At 43.2% G+C, this 23,276-nt stretch overlaps 1 protein-coding gene across 3 annotated transcripts in view; it reads right to left on the bottom strand.

Annotated features, from left to right (window-relative positions):
• LOC138667007 (zinc finger protein 84-like) overlaps positions 1–23,276 on the bottom strand; it is a 57,646-nt gene that overhangs the window by 14,150 nt on the left and 20,220 nt on the right. Inside the window, exons 2-6 of one of the 3 annotated variants that reach the window (XM_069755229.1) lie at positions 8,194–8,337; positions 7,885–8,064; positions 7,680–7,803; positions 7,499–7,596; positions 4,710–4,800 (exon numbers count right to left, since the gene is read on the bottom strand). In XM_069755229.1, coding sequence (XP_069611330.1) covers positions 4,710–4,800; positions 7,499–7,596; positions 7,680–7,803; positions 7,885–8,064; positions 8,194–8,268 — 568 coding nt within the window. In that variant the 5' untranslated portion in view covers positions 8,269–8,337. Of the gene's footprint in view, positions 1–4,709; positions 4,801–7,498; positions 7,597–7,679; positions 7,804–7,884; positions 8,065–8,193; positions 8,338–23,276 lie in introns of those variants that run through there. The other 2 variants (XM_069755230.1, XM_069755231.1) reach the window with 2 other exon arrangements.

Here is a 23,276-nt window from a genome sequence, read left to right as displayed (position 1 = left end):
AACTCAGTATTCTTTTTCCTCCAAACACGACAAGTTGTGTTTCTACCAAACAGTTCCAGTTTGGTTTCATCAGACCATAGGACATTCTCCCAAAACTCCTCTGGATCATCCAAATGCTCTCTAGCAAACTTCAGACGGGCCCGGACATGTACTGGCTTAAGCAGTGGGACACGTCTGGCACTGCAGGATCTGAGTCCATGGTGGCGTAGTGTGTTACTTATGGTAGGCCTTGTTACATTGGTCCCAGCTCTCTGCAGTTCATTCACTAGGTCCCCCCGCGTGGTTCTGGGATTTTTGCTCACCGTTCTTGTGATCATTCTGACCCCACGGAGTGGGATTTTCCGTGGAGCCCCAGATCGAGGGAGATTATCAGTGGTCTTGTATGTCTTCCATTTTCTAATTATTGCTCCCACTGTTGATTTCTTCACTCCAAGCTGGTTGGCTATTGCAGATTCAGTCTTCCCAGCCTGGTGCAGGGCTACAATTTTGTTTCTGGTGTCCTTTGACAGCTCTTTGTTCTTCACCATAGTGGAGTTTGGAGTCAGACTGTTTGAGGGTGTGCACAGGTATCTTTTTATACTGATAACAAGTTTAAACAGGTGCCATTACTACAGGTAATGAGTGGAGGAAAGAGGAGACTCTTAAAGAAGAAGTTACAGGTCTGTGAGAGACAGAAATCTTGATTGTTTGTTTCTGACCAAATACTTATTTTCCACCATAATATGCAAATAAAATGTTAAAAAAACAGACAATGTGATTTTCTGGATTTTTTTTTCTCAGTTTGTCTCCCATAGTTGAGGTCTACCTATGATGTAAATTACAGACGCCTCTCATCTTTTTAAGTGGTGGAACTTGCACTATTGCTGAATGACTAAATACTTTTTTGCCCCACTGTATATATATATATATATATGAATTAGTTTTTGTATATGCAAAAACAAAAAATTAAAAGTACACGTTTAGTGTCTCCATGTCCTGAGTGACCCGGCCCATAAAACTGTCACGCTAGTTAACCCTTACAGTGAGCACCGAAAAAAGATATATAAAAGCTGGAACAAAACTATATTTTTTCATCATACCACTGAACAAAAAGTTAAATAAAACTCGATTAAACAGACGACTGTAAATAAAAATGTTATCCCTAAAAACGTCGTCTTGTCCCGCAAAAAAAAAAAAACAGCCATACAGCTCCATCAGTGGAAAAAGAAATAAAATAAATATTTGATTTAAAAAAAAATAAAAATTTGTGTAAAAGCGCCAAAACATTAAAAAAATTATATAAATGTGGTATTGATGTAATCGCACTGACCTGAAGAACAAAGCTGCCTTATCAATTTAACCACACATGGAATTACATAAAAAGAAAAAAACACAGTTCTCGAATTGATGATTTTTGTTCATTCTGCCTTTGAAAAATTTAAATAGAAGGGATCAAAAAACGTCACGTGCCCAAAAAGGATACCAATAAAAAAGTTAACTTGTCTGGCAAAAATCAACCCATCACATGACTCTGTCGGCAGAAATATGAAAAAATTATAGCTCTCAAGATATGGTGATACAAAATCTAGTTTTTGCAATTAAGAGCGTCTTTTAGTGTGAGACAGCAAACAAACATAAAAAAACAATATAAATCTGGTATTGCTGTAATCGCATAGACCAGACAAATAAAGTCGCCTAATCATTTATACTGCACGAGGAACAGCGGAAAGAATAAATAAAACCAATTCTTCACCTGCTGAAGGCATGGAGCACATTTATGCAAACAACAAAAAGACTGGTGCCTTAGGGAAATCTGTTGAAACTGCTTGCAGCTAGTTGACACCGTGGTCGAAAGGTACTCCACCCAGGGAAAGCGTCATTACAAATTGGCATTAAGAAGGAAGCGGTGGCACTCTTTCTGATATAAAATTCTAATTATTCAAATACATTTAAAACATGGATGTGAGGAAGCAGGTATCCTTATGGAGGAAAGCCGTTTCACATTAACACATGTCTCTGGATCCAGGTACCACTCAACTCACATTTATCCTGCACTCTACACTTACACTGGGATTTCCATGTAAATTTCTGAAATACCTGATTTAGACGAAACCTCTGGCGGAAGATTCCCTCTAATGAGGCAGATGGAGACACTGTGGACTCTGTCTGGTCTATGATCCGGCAGTGTCCCTTTCTGCACTTCTGAAAAGAAGGACAATGCTGAACGGAGGTCAGATGGAGTCCACAGTAAGTCTGCTGCCTCATTACAGTAAATGAATCCCTCTGGGGTTTCATCTGAATCAAGTCACTCAGAGATTTAGATAGAAACCCCAAAGTAAATGCTTACCATAAAGCTCAGGAAAAATATAATCTAAAATGCTATGTAAAATGTTCCCAACAAAAGGTTCAATCCACAAAAAAAGCAAGTCCCCACTCAGGTCCATCATCTGTTAAGGAAATATAGGTGTCTTTCACGCTTCTGGTAATTCAAAAGCTCTGGAAAAGCAGAATGGCTCCATGCCCCTCAAAAGAAATTCAGAAAATTCTGCGCTCCCAAATCTAAAACCCACTCTCCTTTCTGAGACTGGATTCTGTTTGTGCTCTACTTCATCTATTCCCGGATCCAACATCGGTGCTGATGCTTTCCTTCTCTGGATTCTGTGAATCTTTGGAGGAGATCTCTGATGCCCATGGAAAAGAATGTGTGAACAGCTTTGCAAAATGGTCCATCTGTGGTTCACCACAGTCAGTTAGGCGTTTGGAAATTTGTGATGTGGGGGGAAACCAGGGTAATTTGGGTGCCACCTCTGAGGATTGTACTGTGTGTGATGTTTAAGATGGAGGAAGAAGAGGAGAGGCCACTTGATGCAGCGCTTGCCATCCACTGGAGCACATGGTCTTTCTGACCCTCGAGTAGGCTAACCAGTAACTGATGTTGTCAGTGGCCTAACGATTTTAAGAGCAAATGGGGCCTCCTGATTCCTCACTGCAACACAGTTTTATCCCAAATGAACATGATTATTTACTAATCTTTTAACCAAATTTTGAAGACTTTGAGGAAAAATGCTTGGGAAACAGAACACAAATCCGAATGCTGCTATACTCATGCCGAATTTGACATAGGTGATTTTTTTCTGAACAAGTTTGCTGATCAATATTCTTAATAAACCAGCCAGGACTTAAACCAATACCTGTGCCAACTCACAACCAAGTGAGTAGAAACGTAACACTTCTCATATCAACTGCTCAGTGAAGAACAAACAGCACTGAGATAACAGACAGATCTTAGTAGAAAATACAAAAGGAACATTGGGGCCCTTCTGGATTTGTATACGTGTACGGTTTTACAAAACGAAGTTGTACAATGATGTTCTCATTTTATAGTTATCCAAACTGACATAAATGAAAAATTTCAGTCATTATTAGCCACAACATTTAGCGATCACCATAAAAATGTGTTTGCTTAATTGTACCGTTTGTTATGATTATACAAATTATGTCATGTTTATTATAATTGTTTTTTTGTCTTTATTTTATCTTATAATGCATTGGCATTATAAGACCAGTACATATGTACCAGTACATGTAAAGAAGAATGTTATTGAGGTTTTTAGGCTGAGAAAATTCTCTTGTACATAGCAGTGAAGCCTGTGGCTGGTAATGTTTCTGTCTTACACATCTGAGATCACCGACACTAAGATGCTTCATAATATGCTTAGAGACATCCATTGTGCACAGTGACCTGTGATAGACAAGACTGTGAGTAAAGAGCTATCTCCTCTGCAGCAGCTCAGAAACGTGTTCTGGATGCAGGGGAGAAACATTTGTAGAAAATGCTTTTTAAAAAACAAACAAACACTGAGAAGTCTTTTTTTTGTCTTACTTTGTGGCATTTTCACACCAGTCTAAGGGAGGTTCTCCAAAGTGGGTGAAGTATGAACAGAGCTTGCTGGTGCCTGCCAAATTCATTACTAGGGGCATAACTTACACCCTTCAGAAATGTTGCTCCAATCCGTTCTTTACTTTTCTAGCAAGACGCACAGAGGCGCACACCACTGAGAAGAAGTACTGTGTGTATGTCTGAATCAATTCATTATTACTTACACCAACACCCTCCTTCATCAAAGACTGGGGTGCACGGTGCCAATCGTGAGGAGATTGTCCAGGACTTACTTTTTTTTTTTTTTACTATGGGCTTAGAAACTTAATAAGCAGGTACTTGCTAACAGAAACAATTACCTGACTGTTGTACTTGACGCTAGGTCAGAGTGGTCACCGACCACCCCTGTCGGTGATTCAGCTGCTCCACGTCAGCGAGCAGCTTTTCATCTTCCGGGTTGCTCTGTTGACAGCGGATGACTTCCGATATCATAGTGATTGACAGTCAGCTTCCCGCAGTTTAATTATCAATCAGCATAACATCAGCAATCACCCCCATCAACAGAACAGAGTGGAAGAGAATCTGAATCACCAGTAAGAGCGGTCTGTGACCAGTCTGTTTCAGTAGAAATCAGCAGCAGGCACAAAAGGCAGGTAGGAAGAAACTACATGAGTGATAGTTCTTAGCACATTGTAAAAAAAATAAAAAAAATAGTCCCTGGTAACCTTGTAATGAATCAGCCCCTTTATCCACATCAAAAGATTTATGTGAACGCTTCTGAAAAAACTCCCAACAAGCCAGTGACTGATTAGAACCTGTGACTTCCCGGCATTTAGTGGTCACTATTCACCTGTGCGGTTATCTGTAGTAATCTCCTCTTTACACCACTCTTCACCCCTCACATATGTCTCTGTAGTATTAATATGGGGCAGATCTTCACCCTGAAACAAAGATTGTAAAAGTCACTGACAGATAAAGACATTTGGGAAGATCCAGACAACATCTAATGTCTATGATCATTTTTATCCTGTCATCTCTACCAGATATAAAACATACACTGAATGGCCACATTACTAGAGACACCCATCTAGTAACACGTAGGATCTTATCTGCCCTTCAGAACCTCATATATTTATCACATCATAGATTGCACAAGGTGCTGAGATTGTTCCCAGGAATACTGGCCAATGCAGGCAGGATGGGTTCTTGTACTTTCCGCAAATTAAAAGGTGCTGACAAAACCTACAACAAAAAACGGAAGCAATGCCAAAGTAGAAAATTAAAACATAAGTTTATTACATATAAACATACAATACAAAAAATAATAATAATAAATAATAATAAGGGGAACAACACAAAGAGAGCCACAGAAACCACAGAGTATTGCACTCAAAATGTTAAAAATACATAAATAGTAAAAATTACGTATTTAATCCACTCCAACAATCACAATATTCTATTCCAAGGTAAGGGAATTTTTTATTTTAATTATTGTTAAATAATTCATCAATAAGAAAGTAATACATAATATATACCCAAACCAAGGAACAGAGTATAAAGCTGCACTACAGTATGACCCAATAACTGCACAAAAATACGCACAAAATGAATATATAATTAGCTAGTCCTTAATAGACAACAAGTAAAAATTATTGCGCAAAAAGGCTAATAATAATAAAGTGCCAAGTGACAAAGGAAAATGTTTCCATATAAGAAATAATAAATGCACTTCAAATATATATCCATGATAACGAAATAGTAATCAAAAAAATGCCCCATATGTAAGCAGCTAAATAGTTAATGCATAAGTGCAACGTGCTAATAGACAATAGAGCTCTACTACTATATAGGGAGTCCTAATGAAAACTACATTATGTAGCCACTCAATTAATCCATAATGGGAACGTAGAGTTGTGCAAAAAGGCAATTAATAAAGTGCCAAGTAATAAAGAGTTTTCATGTATATAAAGGGGATTTGCTCTAAATATTAGCCAGAGCAACCAGCTGACTGATTAGTGCATAAGTGCAAAGTGCTAACTATACAGGAGAGATAAAAGGTAGAGGCAATACATAACCTGGCTGTGTGGCTCAGAACCCGAGGAACCCGACGCTCGTTTCGCGTATAGCTTCTTCGTAGGGGAGAAGTAGTACTACATAATGTAGTTTTCATTAGGACTTATGCATTAACTATTTAGCTGCTTACATATGGGGCATTTTTTTTATTACTATTTCGTTATCATGGATATATATTTGAAGTGCATTTATTATTTCTTATATGGAAACATTTTCCTTTGTCACTTGGCACTTTATTATTATTAGCCTTTTTGCGCAATAATTTTTACTTGTTGTCTATTAAGGACTAGCTAATTATATATTCATTTTGTGCGTATTTTTGTGCAGTTATTGGGTCATACTGTAGTGCAGCTTTATACTCTGTTCCTTGGTTTGGGTATATATTATGTATTACTTTCTTATTGATGAATTATTTAACAATAATTAAAATAAAAAATTCCCTTACCTTGGAATAGAATATTGTGATTGTTGGAGTGGATTAAATACGTAATTTTTACTATTTATGTATTTTTAACATTTTGAGTGCAATACTCTGTGGTTTCTGTGGTTCTCTTTGTGTTGTTCCCCTTATTATTATTTATTATTATTATTTTTTGTATTGTATGTTTATATGTAATAAACTTATGTTTTAATTTTCTACTTTGGCATTGCTTCCGTTTTTTGTTGTAGGTTTTGTTTGAATTGGAAGTGCCTCTATTAGGCCAGTATATTTTGGTTAAATTAAAAGGTGCTGAGATGCTCTGAATAACCAATTCTACCTCGTCCCAGAGATGCTTTACAGGTTTAAGATCTGAGGACTGTGAAGGCGGGAAAGCAAGGAAAACTCACTGTTATATTCCTGGTGTAAAAGGAATGGAAGATCCTGGCACCTCCTGAAGTGAATTGATGTATGACATTACATATCCTGCAGCATCACAAATATACCTTTCCTATAGGACATTGATGAATAGTACTGTAACTATATGGTTAATGCCATTGTTTATTGTAGTCACTTTTATGTGATAGTTATGGACTGTAGGCAACTGGGCAGGGGAGAGTTACAGAGGGTCAGACCTGCAGCTGGGCAGGGAACAGTTACAGAGGGTCAACCCTGCAGCTGGGCAGGTAAGGGTTACAGAGGGTCAGCCCTGCAGCTGGGCAGGTAAGGGTTACAGAGGGTCAGCCCTGCAGCTGGGCAGGTAAGGGTTACAGAGGGTCAGCCCTGCAGCTGGGATGAGTCTTGGGAGATGTTTCTAGGTGGTTTACTGTATACACAATAGACTGTAGTTGTAATGCATGCTTCCTATATAGAGCTCTGTAGAGTGAGGTTGTGCTATTGCTCATTGTTGGTACTTGAGGCACGATATTACGTGTGCGGTCCAAGCGTAACAGTTGCGTAGAAATACATGCTGTCATGCTCGGGACGAGAGAGCTGCCAGCCAGTTCGAGTATTGTGATGCAATCCCTTTTCGAGTTACACATCCGACTCTTCCCTTATACTGGTGGATAAAACAAGACTGAACATAAAACTGTCACATCCATCCACAACTCATAGGGAAGATCTCATAACACCTTCTTTCCAGCTACCTGATGATCCTGAGGAACATTGGGATCTTCTTGTTTACAGTCCTTGGGAAGAAGAGGACGGGGACATCTCTCTGGTGTTGTCCTCTTACTGGATAGAACTGAAAGAAACACATACAGAGACTGAATTAATTCTTTATATACAGATAATTGTAGGCCATGTGTATTTAGTCCTGTCTATTACCTGGTGATATGAGGGGCTGGGAAGCCTCCATCATGACGTCATTGTACAGATCTTTGTGTCCTTCTAAATACTCCCACTCCTCCATGGAGAAATAGACGGTGACATCCTGACACCTTATAGGAACCTGACACATACAATGATATCGTCATCCCTGGTCCATCCATAGCGTTACTGTATAATGTCCCAGCATTCCCAACAGTGTCACCTCTCCAGTCAGCAGCTCAATCATTTGGTAGGTAAGTTCTAGGATCTTCGGGTCATTGATGTCCTCATATATCAGGCGGTGAGGTGGAGGCATCGAGATTGGGCTCAGGGGAGTTCCCCATCCCTCAGACACAGGGGCCTGACAGCACTCACCAGAGGTCTTCTTCACTACTGTGTAATCCTGGTTATGGAGAGACACATGAATAAACCTCATTACAGACATTTCCAGAGTCCTCACCTCTCCAGTTCTGTCCATCTGTTATTCCCATAGATAAGAATGATGTAATGTGACGTCATAAGAATCTCTCACCTCTCCAGAAAGCTGGAAGAGGATCTCTAGGGTGAGGTGTAATATCTTCTCCATCATCTTGTCCCTTTCTATCATTGTAGGGTCACTCAGGAGAATTCTCTTATATAGAAGATCTCCACTGAGAGGATCCGATATTGTAGGGACCTGAATGGGGTTGAAGATGACGATGGAACATCATAAAGATCCCATGTATGAAATCTCCAGAGCTGTTCTGTCACATGATCACTACATCCAGTCATGGCCCGTCCTGCTCTTGGAATAATGCACAGTCCGATTATAGTCAAATACAGAGATTTACCACATAATAACTCCAACCCGGCACCAAAAACTCAGAAGTAATCTAAAAAGAAATCCTACATTGGATGTGTGTCAGGGCAGAAATATTGATACTAATGACTTAAAAAAATGATAAACACAACAATATAGAAGTGCACACACAGCGCTGCCGATGTAACTGACCCTGCGGTAACATGTGCACAGGGTTACATGCTCAACTTTCATTATCCCAGGTGATTGCCAGGCTATTTAACGGAGCTGTTTCTCCCAGACCTCTGTCAGACTTACGTTCAGCTTCTGTGTGGTTTGTCTCTCTGTGTCTTGTGTTCTGCTTGTAAATATTTTGTTGCCTGACCTTGGACCTCGTTCTGACTATCCATCTGTTTAACCCCTTTTGCTCTGATCTGCTATCATCCTGGTATTCTGACCTCAGAACTTTACTGACTATATCTTTTCCTCTTCTTTCTATTTATGAAGTACCTTCCTGGCATCTGACCTCTGATTCCTTGACTATCCCATCTCACGGTATACAATGAAAGATAGCAATAATAACGGAATAAATATAGAGAGATCAGCAATATCATACAGACAAACTGACATCAGTGTGGTCTATATGTAAAAGTAATACAAAAAAAGATGTAAAAGTTCAGGGTTCGTACATCTTGTAAAGTTCAGGGTTCGTACGGGAAGATGCCGAAATCTGAAATTGTGCCGAATATAGTTTGTCGGGCACTTCCAGAGCCATCACAGACATGCCAAGTATTGACATGGCTGTAATTGGCTGGCGCAACACTTGACCCAAACTGTATAAATGGTGAATCATGGCTTGCGCCACTATTTTACGCTGAGCCTGGTGCAGCGAGCTTCAACAGCCCAAAAATTCTTATGCAATAGCTCCCAAGTACCTGTTTACCACAAATGTGGGGAAAAGCTATTGTTTCGGCACATGGCAGTGCAAGTTTCCTACAAGACTGAGAGCACATCTACAGCCACATCAAGATGCTGGAACAGTTTTGGGCTTAAGGTCATGAAAAGGCATAGAGAGTCATCCCTTCTGCCTCCCTGATGAAGAATTTGTCAGTCGGGTCCCGGAGTAGGGTAAAGATTAGAGTTGAGCGACCTTGACCTTTTTAGAGTCGAGCCGGGTTTTGCGAAACCCGACTATGTCCAAAGTCGGGTCGAGTGAAATCGGCCGATTATGACGTAAAGTCGGGATCGACCGAAACACGAAACCCAATGCAAGTCAATGGGGCAGCATAGTCGGCAGTGAGTGGGGGCCAGGAAAACACCTAGAGTACCCATTTTAATGTCAAAACCATCCATTCTTCTTAATGAAGCTTGTCAAGCGTAATTTACCTTATAATAATTGGAAGGCATTTGAAATTGGGGGTCATTTGGCTAAAGTTGTGGGGGGTAGGGCTGGTTCAAGTAATTAGTGGGCCCAGGAAATCTGGACCACGTCACGGCAGTGGAGCAGGGAGAGGTAAGTATTTCAACTTTGCAAGTGCTGTGAACCTGAGCAAGCAGGGGGGGCCCACTCGTTGGCATTGGCACTGGCACAGGGCCCCTCAAAGTACAGCGGTGTGTTTGCACGGCGGGGGCGCCTCCCACCGGCAGCAACACTTTTGCGTACTATGAGAGGCCCTGTGCCAGTGACGTCGCCAACTAGTATTCCTCCCCCCACCTGATGAAGGAACCTGCACTTTCATCTGCACCTTCCTCTTTGTCCCCGTGTAAGGTGGTATGGTATGCGGGAAGAGCAACCTGACTTTCAGCAGGGTCACAATGTTGTTGTGTAGCGTGCACGGGGAATTTTGCGTTATGGGTCAATGTACCAGCAGACTCATCTATCACTGGCTGGGCAATGGGCACGATGAAGTGGAAACACAGATATAGGCCCAAAGAAGAAAGTGGGCTAAATGCAGTTCAAAATTGGTAACACAGGAATAACCAGGGGGCATTGCAGTGGAGGACAACTGGAATGAGAGGCTGACACAGAGAGTAGGGCCAAATCAGTAAGTAGTCGAAATGCAGTTCAAAATTGGCAACCGTAGTAAACAGGCGGCACAGCTTTGTTCAGTGGAGGAGAACAGCAAGGAGTGGCAGACACCGATAGTAGGCCCCAACCCAACTAGTAGGCCAAATGCAGTCTAACATTAACAACTACTTAACGAGAGGCTGAAAATGGAATTTCAGGACAGGAAACCAGGAGAACAGCAAGGAGTGGCAGACACCGATAGTAGGCCCCAAACCAACTAGTACGCCAAATGCAGTTGTTCCATTTAACCACAATTTAATGAGAGCCTGAAGATAGAAGCTCAGGAAAGGCAACCTGGGGAACACCTTGGAGTGTAACACACCATCTCTCTCCACCCCATACCCATTTTGTAGGCCTAATGCTGTGTACTTTTCTACAACTACTAAACGAGAGTCGGAAGACCGAAGCAATGGCAAGGAAACCTGGGGAACACCTTGGAGTGTAACACACCATCTCTCTCCACCCCATACCCAATTTGTAGGCCTAATGCAGCCTACTTTCCGACACCTACTAAACGAGAGCATGAAGATCGAAGTTCAGGAAAGGCAACCTGGGGAACACCTTGGAGTGTAACACACCATCTCTCTCCACCCCATACCCATTTTTTAGGCCTAATGCAGTGTACTTTTCTACAACTACTAAACGAGAGTCGGAAGACCGAAGCAATGGCAAGGAAACCTGGGGAACACCTTGGAGTGTAACACACCATCTCTCTCCACCCCATTCCCCATTTTTTAGGCCTAATGCAGCCTACTTTCCGACACCTACTAAACGAGAGCATGAAGATCGAAGCTCAGGAAAGGCAACCTGGGGAACACCTTGGAGTGTAACACACCATCTCTCTCCACCCCATACCCATTTTGTAGGCCTAATGCTGTGTACTTTTCTACAACTACTAAACGAGAGTCGGAAGACCGAAGCAATGGCAAGGAAACCTGGGGAACACCTTGGAGTGTAACACACCATCTCTCTCCACCCCATACCCAATTTGTAGGCCTAATGCAGCCTACTTTCCGACACCTACTAAACGAGAGCATGAAGATCGAAGCTCAGGAAAGGCAACCTGGGGAACACCTTGGAGTGTAACACACCATCTCTCTCCACCCCATACCCAATTTGTAGGCCTAATGCAGCCTACTTTCCGACACCTACTAAACGAGAGCATGAAGATCGAAGCTCAGGAAAGGCAACCTGGGGAACACCTTGGAGTGTAACACACCATCTCTCTCCACCCCATACCCATTTTTTAGGCCTAATGCAGTGTACTTTTCTACAACTACTAAACGAGAGTCGGAAGACCGAAGCAATGGCAAGGAAACCTGGGGAACACCTTGGAGTGTAACACACCATCTCTCTCCACCCCATTCCCCATTTTTTAGGCCTAATGCAGCCTACTTTCCGACACCTACTAAACGAGAGCATGAAGATCGAAGCTCAGGAAAGGCAACCTGGGGAACACCTTGGAGTGTAACACACCATCTCTCTCCACCCCATACCCATTTTGTAGGCCTAATGCTGTGTACTTTTCTACAACTACTAAACGAGAGTCGGAAGACCGAAGCAATGGCAAGGAAACCTGGGGAACACCTTGGAGTGTAACACACCATCTCTCTCCACCCCATACCCAATTTGTAGGCCTAATGCAGCCTACTTTCCGACACCTACTAAACGAGAGCATGAAGATCGAAGCTCAGGAAAGGCAACCTGGGGAACACCTTGGAGTGTAACACACCATCTCTCTCCACCCCATACCCAATTTGTAGGCCTAATGCAGCCTACTTTCCGACACCTACTAAACGAGAGCATGAAGATCGAAGCTCAGGAAAGGCAACCTGGGGAACACCTTGGAGTGTAACACACCATCTCTCTCCACCCCATACCCAATTTGTAGGCCTAATGCAGCCTACTTTCCGACACCTACTAAACGAGAGCATGAAGATCGAAGCTCAGGAAAGGCAACCTGGGGAACACCTTGGAGTGTAACACACCATCTCTCTCCACCCCATACCCATTTTTTAGGCCTAATGCAGTGTACTTTTCTACAACTACTAAACGAGAGTCGGAAGACCGAAGCAATGGCAAGGAAACCTGGGGAACACCTTGGAGTGTAACACACCATCTCTCTCCACCCCATTCCCCATTTTTTAGGCCTAATGCAGCCTACTTTCCGACACCTACTAAACGAGAGCATGAAGATCGAAGCTCAGGAAAGGCAACCTGGGGAACACCTTGGAGTGTAACACACCATCTCTCTCCACCCCATACCCATTTTGTAGGCCTAATGCAGCGTACTTTTCTACAACTACTAAACGAGAGCATGAAGATCGAAGCTCAGGAAAGGCAACCTGGTGAAAACCTTGGAGTGTAACACAACCTGTCTCTACACCCCATACCAAATTTGTAGGCCTAATGCAGCGTAGTTTCCACCAACTACTAAACGAGAGCCGGAAGATCGAAGCTCATGAAAGGCAACCCGGGGAACACCTTGGAGTGTAACACAACCTCTCTTTACACCACGAAAGGGCTGATTCTTAGGAAGGAAGGCTGTTGTAAATAAGCATTGCGCGTCCGAGGGTGATTATATTCTTATTCGGTATCTACTCACCCTCGGACGCGCCATGCTTCTTGATTTGTAATTAATGTTTATTTGCAATGTGCTTTTGACTTACTCAATTATTTTTTTAATTATTGATTTTATTAAATTAATAGTTTAACATCTTATTGGAAATAATTTAAAGGAGACGCGACAGGACAACACTCGGTGGATGCCATATCTGTGTTAACAACTCCAAAAAACTTTCAGTTAACTTCTTGCAGGAGAAAGAAATTGTAGCTGTTGGACCTTTGTAGTACAGTTCCAGATATTTGTTGTGTGTTTGTTTTGATTGTTAAAATGTCTGCATTTGAGATCTCAACACGATCTTATTTTTTATAATCAAATTAATTTTTTTTATATTTAATGATGTTGGTTCAAGGGGTACACGGGCAGCAATAGACAGGTCAGTGGAGGCCTAGTGGAAGGAGTGACGGCAGACAGGCATCAAAGGCCTAACATTGGGCTGGCTGTAGGCAAGTTAAAATTGGTTCCAGGGGAACACGGCCATCAGTGGCCTGGTCAGTGTAGTTGTAGTTGAAAGAACGGGACGCAGACAGGCTTCGAAGGCCTAACATAATAACATAGGGCTGGCTGTAGGCAAGTTAAAATTGGTTCCAGGGGAACACGGCCATCAGTGGCCTGGTCAGTGTAGTTGTAGTTGAAAGAACGGGACGCAGACAGGCTTCGAAGGCCTAACATAACAAACTTGGGCTGGCTGTAGGCACTTTTAAATTGGTTCCAGGGGTACACGGGCAGCAGTGGTCTGGTCAGTGGAAGTCTAGTGGAAGGAGTGACCGCAGACAGGCTTCCAAGGCCTAACATAACAAACTTGGGCTGGCTGTAGGCACTTTTAAATTGGTTCCAGGGGTACATGGGCAGCAGTGGTCTGGTCAGTGGAAGTCTAGTGGAAGGAGTGACCGCAGACAGGCTTCCAAGGCCTAACATAACAAACTTGGGCTGGCTGTAGGCACTTTTAAATTGGTTCCAGGGGTACACGGGCAGCAGTGGTCTGGTCAGTGGAAGTCTAGTGGAAGGAGTGACGGCAGACAGTCTTCGAAGGCCTAACATAACAAAATTGGGCTGACTGTAGGCACTTTTAAATTGGTTCCAGGGTAACACGGCCAGCAGTGGCCTGGTCAGTGTAGTAGTTGTAGAAAGAAGGGACCGCAGACAGGCTTCGAAGGCCTAACATAACAAAAATGTCAAAACAATGGTATTGTCAGTGCCAGGCATTGAAGGATGTCAGCGCCTAGACTACACATTGGTGAAGCTGTGAGAGATAATTTTGCTAGTGGTAGAGCACTGTTTGAGCTGGGGGGGGGGGGGAACTGTCTTGTGGCCGGCGGTACAGGCACAGGGCCCCTCATATTACAACGGTGTGTCTGACGTTGGGTGCGCACCACCACCGCCAGAGACACTTTATTGTACTATGAGGGACCCAGTGGCAGTGCCGTCGACCAAAAGCGGCCACACCCACCTCTTCAGACAAACAGCACTCTCAAGGGTCCAAGCGCAAAGTGGCGATAGCACGGCCCCGTGTGGGGAGTTTGGCCATTTCGTGAGGTGGAAACATGTCGTATGCTGGACAATCAGGTGAAGAAAATTACGAGATTGGAAAAGTCATTCAGAATAGTCCACAGGCAAGACCTTTTTTCTGTTAGTATTGAACCTGCAGCACTGAATACTCTTTCTGATAGGACACTAGCTGCCGGGCAAGCAAGCTCCTGCAATGCATATTCTGCCAATTCTGGCCAGGTGTCTAATTTGGATGCCCAGTAATCAAATGGGAATGACGGTTGAGGGAGAACGTCGATAAGGGATGAAAAATAGTTTGTAACCATACTGGACAAATGTTGTCTCCTGTCACTTTGAATTGATGCTGCAGTACCTGTCCTGTCTGCGGTCATAGAAAAATCACTCCACAACCTGGTCAGAAATCCCCTCTGGCCAACGCCACTTCTGATTTCTGCCCCTCTAACACCTCTGGTCTGCTGGCCCCTGGAGCTCGTGTGAGAACGATCACGGGCGCTGTGTGCAGGGAATGCCAGAAGCAAACGGTCAACAAGAGTTGATTGTTTTGTTGCTAATATTAGTTCCAAGTTCTCATGTGGCATAATATTTTGCAATTTGCCTTTATAGCGAGGATCAAGGAGGCAGGCCAACCAGTAATCGTCATCGTTCATCATTTTTGTAATGCGTGTGTCCCTTTTGAGGATACGCAAGGCATAATCCGCCATGTGGGCCAAAGTTCCCGTTGTCAAATCTGCGGTTGTGCTTGGTTGAGGGGCAGTTGCAGGCAAATCTACGTCACTTGTGTCCCTCAAAAAACCAGAACCCGGCCTTGCCACGCCACCAATTTCCCGTGCCCCCGGGAAAGCTTCCTCATTAAAAATATACTCATCCCCATCATCCTCCTCATCCTCCACCTCCTCTTCGCCCGGTACCTCGTCATGTACACTGCCCTGACCAGACAATCGCTGACTGTCATCAAGGCTTTCCTCTTCCTCTGGTGCAGACGCCTGATCCTTTATGTGCGTCAAACTTTGCATCAGCAGACGCATTAGGGGGATGCTCATGCTTATTATGGCGTTGTCTGCACTAACCAGCCGTGTGCATTCCTCAAAACACTGAAGGACTTGACACATGTCTTGAATCTTCGACCACTGCACACCTGACAACTCCATGTCTGCCATCCTACTGCCTGCCCGTGTATGTGTATCCTCCCACAAAAACATAACAGCCCACCTCTGTTCGCACAGTCTCTGAAGCATGTGCAGTGTTGAGTTCCACCTTGTTGCAACGTCTATGATTAGGCGATGCTGGGGAAGGTTCAAAGAACGCTGATAGGTCTGCATACGGCTGGAGTGTACAGGCGAACGGCGGATATGTGCGCAAAGTCCACGCACTTTGAGGAGCAGGTCGGATAACCCCGGATAACTTTTCAGGAAGCACTGCACCACCAGGTTTAAGGTGTGAGCCAGGCAAGGAATGTGTTTCAGTTGGGAAAGGGAGATGGCAGCCATGAAATTCCTTCCGTTATCACTCACTACCTTGCCTGCCTCAAGATCTACAGTGCCCAGCCACGACTGCGTTTCTTGCTGCAAGAACTCGGACAGAACTTCCGCGGTGTGTCTATTGTCGCCCAAACACTTCATAGCCAATACAGCCTGCTGACGTATGCCAGTAGCTGCCCCATAATGGGAGACCTGGTGTGCAACAGTGGCAGGTGCGGATGGAGTGTTTGTGCGACTGCGGTCTGTGGACGAGCTCTTGCTTCTGCAGGAGGACGAGGAGGAGGAGGAGGAGGAGGGGGTGCGAACGGCTACAGACAACTGTTTACTAGACCGTGGGCTAGGCAGAACTGTCCCAAACTTGCTGTCCCCTGTGGACCCTGAATCCACCACATTTACCCAGTGTGCCGTGATGGACACGTAACGTCCCTGGCCATGCCTACTGGTCCATGCATCTGTTGTCAGGTGCACCTTTGTGCTCACAGATTGCCTGAGTGCATGGACGATGCGCTCTTTAACATGCTGGTGGAGGGCTGGGATGGCTTTTCTGGAAAAAAAGTGTCGACTGGGTAGCTCGTAGCGTGGTACAGCGTAGTCCATCAGGTCTTTGAAAGCTTCGCTTTCAACTAACCGGTAGGGCATCATCTCTAACGAGATTAGTCTAGCTATGTGGGCGTTCAAACCCTGTGTACGCGGATGCGAGGCTAAGTATTTCCTTTTTCTAACCATAGTCTCATGTAGGGTGAGCTGGACTGGAGAGCTGGAGATCGTGGAACTAGCGGGGGTGCCGGTGGACATGGCAGACTGAGAGACGGTGGGAGATGGTATTATTGCCGCCGGTGCCCTAGATGCAGTGTTTCCTACTACGAAACTGGTGATTCCCTGACCCTGACTGCTTTGGCCTGGCAAAGATACCTGCACAGATACAGCAGGTGGTGCGCTAAATGGTGGTCCTACACTGCCGGAAGGGATGTTGCGTTGATGACTAGCTTCATTGGCCGAGGGTGCAACAACCTTAAGGGACGTTTGGTAGTTAGTCCAAGCTTTCAAATGCATGGTGGTTAAATGTCTATGCATGCAACTAGTATTGAGACTTTTCAGATTCTGACCTCTGCTTAAGGAAGTAGAACATTTTTGACAGATGACTTTGCGCTGATCAATTGGATGTTGTTTAAAAAAATGCCAGACTGAACTCTTTCTAGCATCGGATACCTTTTCAGGCATTGCAGACTGAGCTTTAACCGGATGGCCACGCTGTCCTCCACCAGGTTTTGGCTTTGCCACGCGTTTTGGGCAAGATACGGGCCCGGCAGATGGAACCTGTGGCGATGTTGATGCCTGCTGCGGCCCCTCCTCCTCCTCTGCTTCAGAACTGCTGCCGCCTGCACCCTGTTCCCCCAATGGCTGCCAATCGGGGTCAAGAACTGGGTCATCTAATAACTCTTCTTGTACCTCCTGCGCAACTTCGTCTGTGTCACCGTGTCGTTCGGTGGTATAGCGTTCGTGATGGGGCAACATAGTCTCATCAGGGTCTGATTCTTGATCAGCACCCTGCGAGGGCAATGTTGTGGTCTGAGTCAAAGGACCAGCATAGTAGTCTGGCTGTGGCTGTGCGTCAGTGCACTCCATGTCAGATTCAATTTGTAATGGGCATGGACTGTTAACTGCTTCACTTTCTAAGCCAGGGACGGTATGTGTAAAGAGCTCCATGGAGTAACCCGTTGTGTCGCCTGCTGCATTCTTCTCTGTTGTTGTTTTTGCTGAAGAGGACAAGGAAGTGACTTGTCCCTGACCGTGAACATCCACTAACGACGTGCTGCTTTTACTTTTACCAGTTTCACGAGAGGAGGCAAAAGAGCTAGAGGCTGAGTCAGCAAGATAAGCCAAAACTTGCTCTTGCTGCTCCGGCTTTAAAAGCGGTTTTCCTAATCCCAGAAAAGGGAGTGTTCGAGGCCTTGTGTAGCCGGACGACGAACCTGGCTCCACAGCTCCAGACTTAGGTGCAATATTTTTTTCCCCACGACCACCTGATGCTCCACCACTACCACTACCCTCATTACCAGCTGACAATGAACGCCCCCGGCCACGACCTCTTCCACTAGACTTCCTCATTGTTTTAAAAACGTAACCAAACTAACGTTATTTGTTGCAGTCACACAACTTACACGGTGAGCTATAACTTCAGTATGATTTAGCTACCCCTTTACAGGTTGGTGAGACCACAGCGAAAATCAGGCCCAATGTTACACACTCTTTTTTTGGTGGCTGCAAATTAGAGAGATGCCCCACACGCAGGACTGTCACTGAAGCACAAATGTTAATATTAATGTCACACTATTATTTTTTTTTTATTTTTATTTTTTTCAGGAACACTTTAGAAACCCCCCCCCAAAAAAAAATAGATTTTTGCAGGGAGAATTTAGAAAACAAATGTAACAAACTATATGCTTTCTATGGGCCACTGAGTGAGAGATGACGCACACAGGAATCAGGAGTGGCACACAAGCCCAGAGGCCAATATTTTTCTACCAATGATTGATGGAGTTATTTTCTCTGGTAGATTTTGGAACCCAAATCAAGGAAAAAAAATATAGGCTTTCTATGGACCACAATTGGAGAGAGAGAGAGAGAGAGAGAGAGAGAGAGAGAGAGAGATGGCACACCCAGGAGTCAAGACTGGCACACAAGCAGAAAGGCCAATATTAATCTCCCATTTTTTTGGGGGGTTTGTTTTTTTTTTTTTTTTTTTTCAGGGAGACTTTAGAAAAAAAAATAATAAAAAAAATATGATTTTATCAGGAAGAATTTAGAAACCAAATAAAATAAAATGATTTTTTCAGGGAGAATTTATAAAACAAATAAAAACAAAAATAGGCGTTCTATGGCCCACTGACTGAGAGATGACGCACACAGGAGTCAGGAGTGGCACACAAGCCCAGAGGCCAATATTTTTCTACCAATGATTGATGTAGTTATTTTCTCTGGTAGATTTTGGAACCCAAATCAAGGAAAAAAAATATAGGCTTTCTATGGACCACAATTGGAGAGAGAGAGAGAGAGAGAGATGGCACACCCAGGAGTCAAGACTGGCACACAAGCAGAAAGGCCAATATTAATCTCCCACTGTTTTTTTTTTTTTTTTTTTTTTTTTTTTTCAGGGAGACTTTAGAAAAAAAAATAATAAAAAAAATATGATTTTATCAGGAAGAATTTAGAAACCAAATAAAATAAAATGATTTTTTCAGGGAGAATTTATAAAACAAATAAAAACAAAAATAGGCGTTCTATGGCCCACTGACTGAGAGATGACGCACACAGGAGTCAGGAGTGGCACACAAGCCCAGAGGCCAATATTTTTCTACCAATGATTGATGTAGTTATTTTCTCTGGTAGATTTTGGAACCCAAATCAAGGAAAAAAAATATAGGCTTTCTATGGACCACAATTGGAGAGAGAGAGAGAGAGAGAGAGAGAGAGATGGCACACCCAGGAGTCAAGACTGGCACACAAGCAGAAAGGCCAATATTAATCTCCCACTGTTTTTTTTGTTTGTTTTTTTTTTTTTTCAGGGAGACTTTAGAAAAAAAAATAATAAAAAAAATATGATTTTATCAGGAAGAATTTAGAAACCAAATAAAATAAAATGATTTTTTCAGGGAGAATTTATAAAACAAATAAAAACAAAAATAGGCGTTCTATGGCCCACTGACTGAGAGATGACGCACACAGGAGTCAGGAGTGGCACACAAGCCCAGAGGCCAATATTTTTCTACCAATGATTGATGTAGTTATTTTCTCTGGTAGATTTTGGAACCCAAATCAAGGAAAAAAAATATAGGCTTTCTATGGACCACAATTGGAGAGAGAGAGAGAGAGAGAGAGAGAGAGAGAGATGGCACACCCAGGAGTCAAGACTGGCACACAAGCAGAAAGGCCAATATTAATCTCCCACTGTTTTTTTTGGTTGTTTTTTTTTTTTTTTTTTCAGGGAGACTTTAGAAAAAAAAATAATAAAAAAAATATGATTTTATCAGGAAGAATTTAGAAACCAAATAAAATAAAATGATTTTTTCAGGGAGAATTTATAAAACAAATAAAAACAAAAATAGGCGTTCTATGGCCCACTGACTGAGAGATGACGCACACAGGAGTCAGGAGTGGCACACAAGCCCAGAGGCCAATATTTTTCTACCAATGATTGATGTAGTTATTTTCTCTGGTAGATTTTGGAACCCAAATCAAGGAAAAAAAATATAGGCTTTCTATGGACCACAATTGGAGAGAGAGAGAGAGAGAGAGAGAGAGAGAGAGAGAGAGAGAGAGATGGCACACCCAGGAGTCAAGACTGGCCCACAAGCAGAAAGGCCAATATTAATCTCCCACTGTTTTTTTTGGTTGTTTTTTTTTTTTTTTTTCAGGGAGACTTTAGAAAAAAAAATAATAAAAAAAATATGATTTTATCAGGAAGAATTTAGAAACCAAATAAAATAAAATGATTTTTTCAGGGAGAATTTATAAAACAAATAAAACCAAAAATAGGCGTTCTATGGCCCACTGACTGAGAGATGACGCACCCAGGAGTCAAGACTGGCACACAAGCAGAAAGGCCAATATTAATCTCCCACTGTTTTTTTTTTTTTTTTTTTTTTTTCAGGGAGACTTTAGAAAAAAAAATAGTAAAAAAAATATGATTTTATCAGGAAGAATTTAGAAACCAAATAAAATAAAATGATTTTTTCAGGGAGAATTTAGAAAACAAATAAAACCAAAAATAGGCGTTCTATGGCCCACTGACAGAGAGAGAGAGAGATGGAACGCTTAGTACTGGCACACAAGCCCAAAGGGCAATATTAATCTCCCTTTTTTTTTCAGGGAGAATTTCTAAAACCCAAAAAAAAAAAAAAATAGGCTTTCTATGGCCCACTATTTGTGAGAGAGATGGGACGCTCAGGACTGGCACAGATGGCACGCTCAGGACTGGCACAGAAGCCCAGAGGCCAATATTAATCTCCCTTTTTTTCTGGGAGAATTTATAAAACCAAAAAAATATTTAAATAGGCTTTCTATGGCCCACTATTTGTGAGAGAGATGGCACGCTCAGGACTGGCACAGATGGCACGCTCACAACTGGCACACAAGCCCAGAGGCCAATATTAATCTCCCTTTTTTCAGGGAAAATTTATAAAACCAAAAAAAAAATTAAATAGGCTTTCTATGGCCCACTATTTGTGAGAGAGATGGCACGCTCAGGACTGGCACAGATGGCACGCTCACAACTGGCACACAAGCCCAGAGGCCAATATTAATCTCCCTTTTTTCAGGGAAAATTTATAAAACAAAAAAAAAAATTAAATAGGCTTTCTATGGCCCACTATTTGTGAGAGAGATGGCACGCTCAGGACTGGCACAGATGGCACGCTCACAACTGGCACACAAGCCCAGAGGCCAATATTAATCTCCCTTTTTTTCAGGGAGAATTTATAAAACCAAAAAAAAAATTAAATAGGCTTTCTATGGCCCACTATTTGTGAGAGAGATGGCACGCTCAGGGCTGGCACAGATGGCACGCTCAGGACTGGCACACAAGCCCAGAGGCCAATATTAATCTCCCTTTTTTTCAGGGAGAATTTATAAAACCCAAAAAAAAAAAAAATAGGCTTTCTATGGCCCACTATTTGTGAGAGAGATGGCACACTCAGGACTGGCACACAAGCCCAAAGGCCAATATTAATCTCCCACTGTATTTTTATCAGGGAGAATTTATACACCCCACAAAAAAAAATACAGAAAAATGAAAAGGCTTTCTATGGCCCACTATGTGAGAGAGATGGCACACACAGGGATGGCACTCTAGCAGAAATGCCAAATTGCCAATCTTAATCTCCCACCAAAAAAAAAAAAAAAAAACAGGGAATGTCCTACAATTACTATCTCCCTGCCTGCAGTAATCTCAGCCAGGTATGGCAGGCAGCTACTATCTCCCTGCCTGCAGTAATCTCAGCCAGGTATGGCAGGCAGCAATAAGGAGTGGACTGATGCACAAATGAAATAAAAAGTGTGGACAAACAAAAAAGATAGCTGTGCAGAAAGGAAGGAACAAGAGGATTTGTGCTTTGAAAAAAGCAGTTGGTTTGCACAGCGGCGTACACACAGCAATGCAGCTATCAGGGAGCCTTCTAGGGCAGCCCAATGAGCTACAGCGCTGAGGGGAAAAAAAAAAAAAAAAAACCTTCCACTGTCCCTGCACACCGAGGGTGGTGTTGGACAGTGCAAATCGCTGCAGCACAAGCGGTTTTGTGGTTAATGGACCCTGCCTAACGCTATCCCTGCTTCTGACAAAGCGGCAGCAACCTCTCCCTAAGCTCAGATCAGCAGCAGTAAGATGGCGGTCGGCGGGAACGCCTCTTTATAGCCCCTGTGACGTCGCAGACAGCAAGCCAATCACTGCAATGCCCTTCTCTAAGATGGTGGGGACCAGGACCTATGTCATCACGCTGCCCACACTCTGCGTTTACCTTCATTGGCTGAGAAATGGCGCTTTTCGCGTCATTGAAACGCGACTTTGGCGCGAAAGTCGCGTACCGCATGGCCGACCCCGCACAGGGGTCGGATCGGGTTTCATGAAACCCCGACTTAGCCAAAAGTCGGCGACTTTTGAAAATGTTCGACCCGTTTCGCTCAACCCTAGTAAAGATGGTAGGTCTCAGGACAGGACTTGGACAAGGACTGATGGAGCACAAAACCAAGGGAACATCACTAAAAAGAGACTATCTGTAAGCTGCAGCCATATGTAAATGAATTGCTCAGTAAAGTCGGACCTGTTAACCAGGACCCAAGGTCTTCTGCCTTGCTTGTAACCGGATCTATTCCCATGGACAGAAAGCTCCAGAAACAAAAGTGAGAAGGAAGAGCACTACAGGAATGTGGTTCTCACTGCTTCAAAGCAAGGAAAGTGTATGCCTCCTCTGCTGAATAGCATCTTCTTGAAGAATGGGTCACAATTATTTTATTCTTTAAAACACGGGGAATGTGTGTGTAAGTGATGCTTTTACAAGTGTTTTGTGTGGGGCTTGTGTAAAGGGTATTAGAGAAAAAGGTACAGAAAAAAAGTAAAGCATGTATAATTTTTAAGGAAAATAGAAAAAATTGGAGTCTGGCTCAA

The sequence above is a fragment of the Ranitomeya imitator genome, chromosome 2, assembly GCF_032444005.1.
Source record: "Ranitomeya imitator isolate aRanImi1 chromosome 2, aRanImi1.pri, whole genome shotgun sequence".
NCBI classification, from domain to species: domain Eukaryota; kingdom Metazoa; phylum Chordata; class Amphibia; order Anura; family Dendrobatidae; genus Ranitomeya; species Ranitomeya imitator.
Note: the sequence above shows the minus strand (reverse complement) of the source record. Positions and strands in the feature narration are given on the sequence as shown.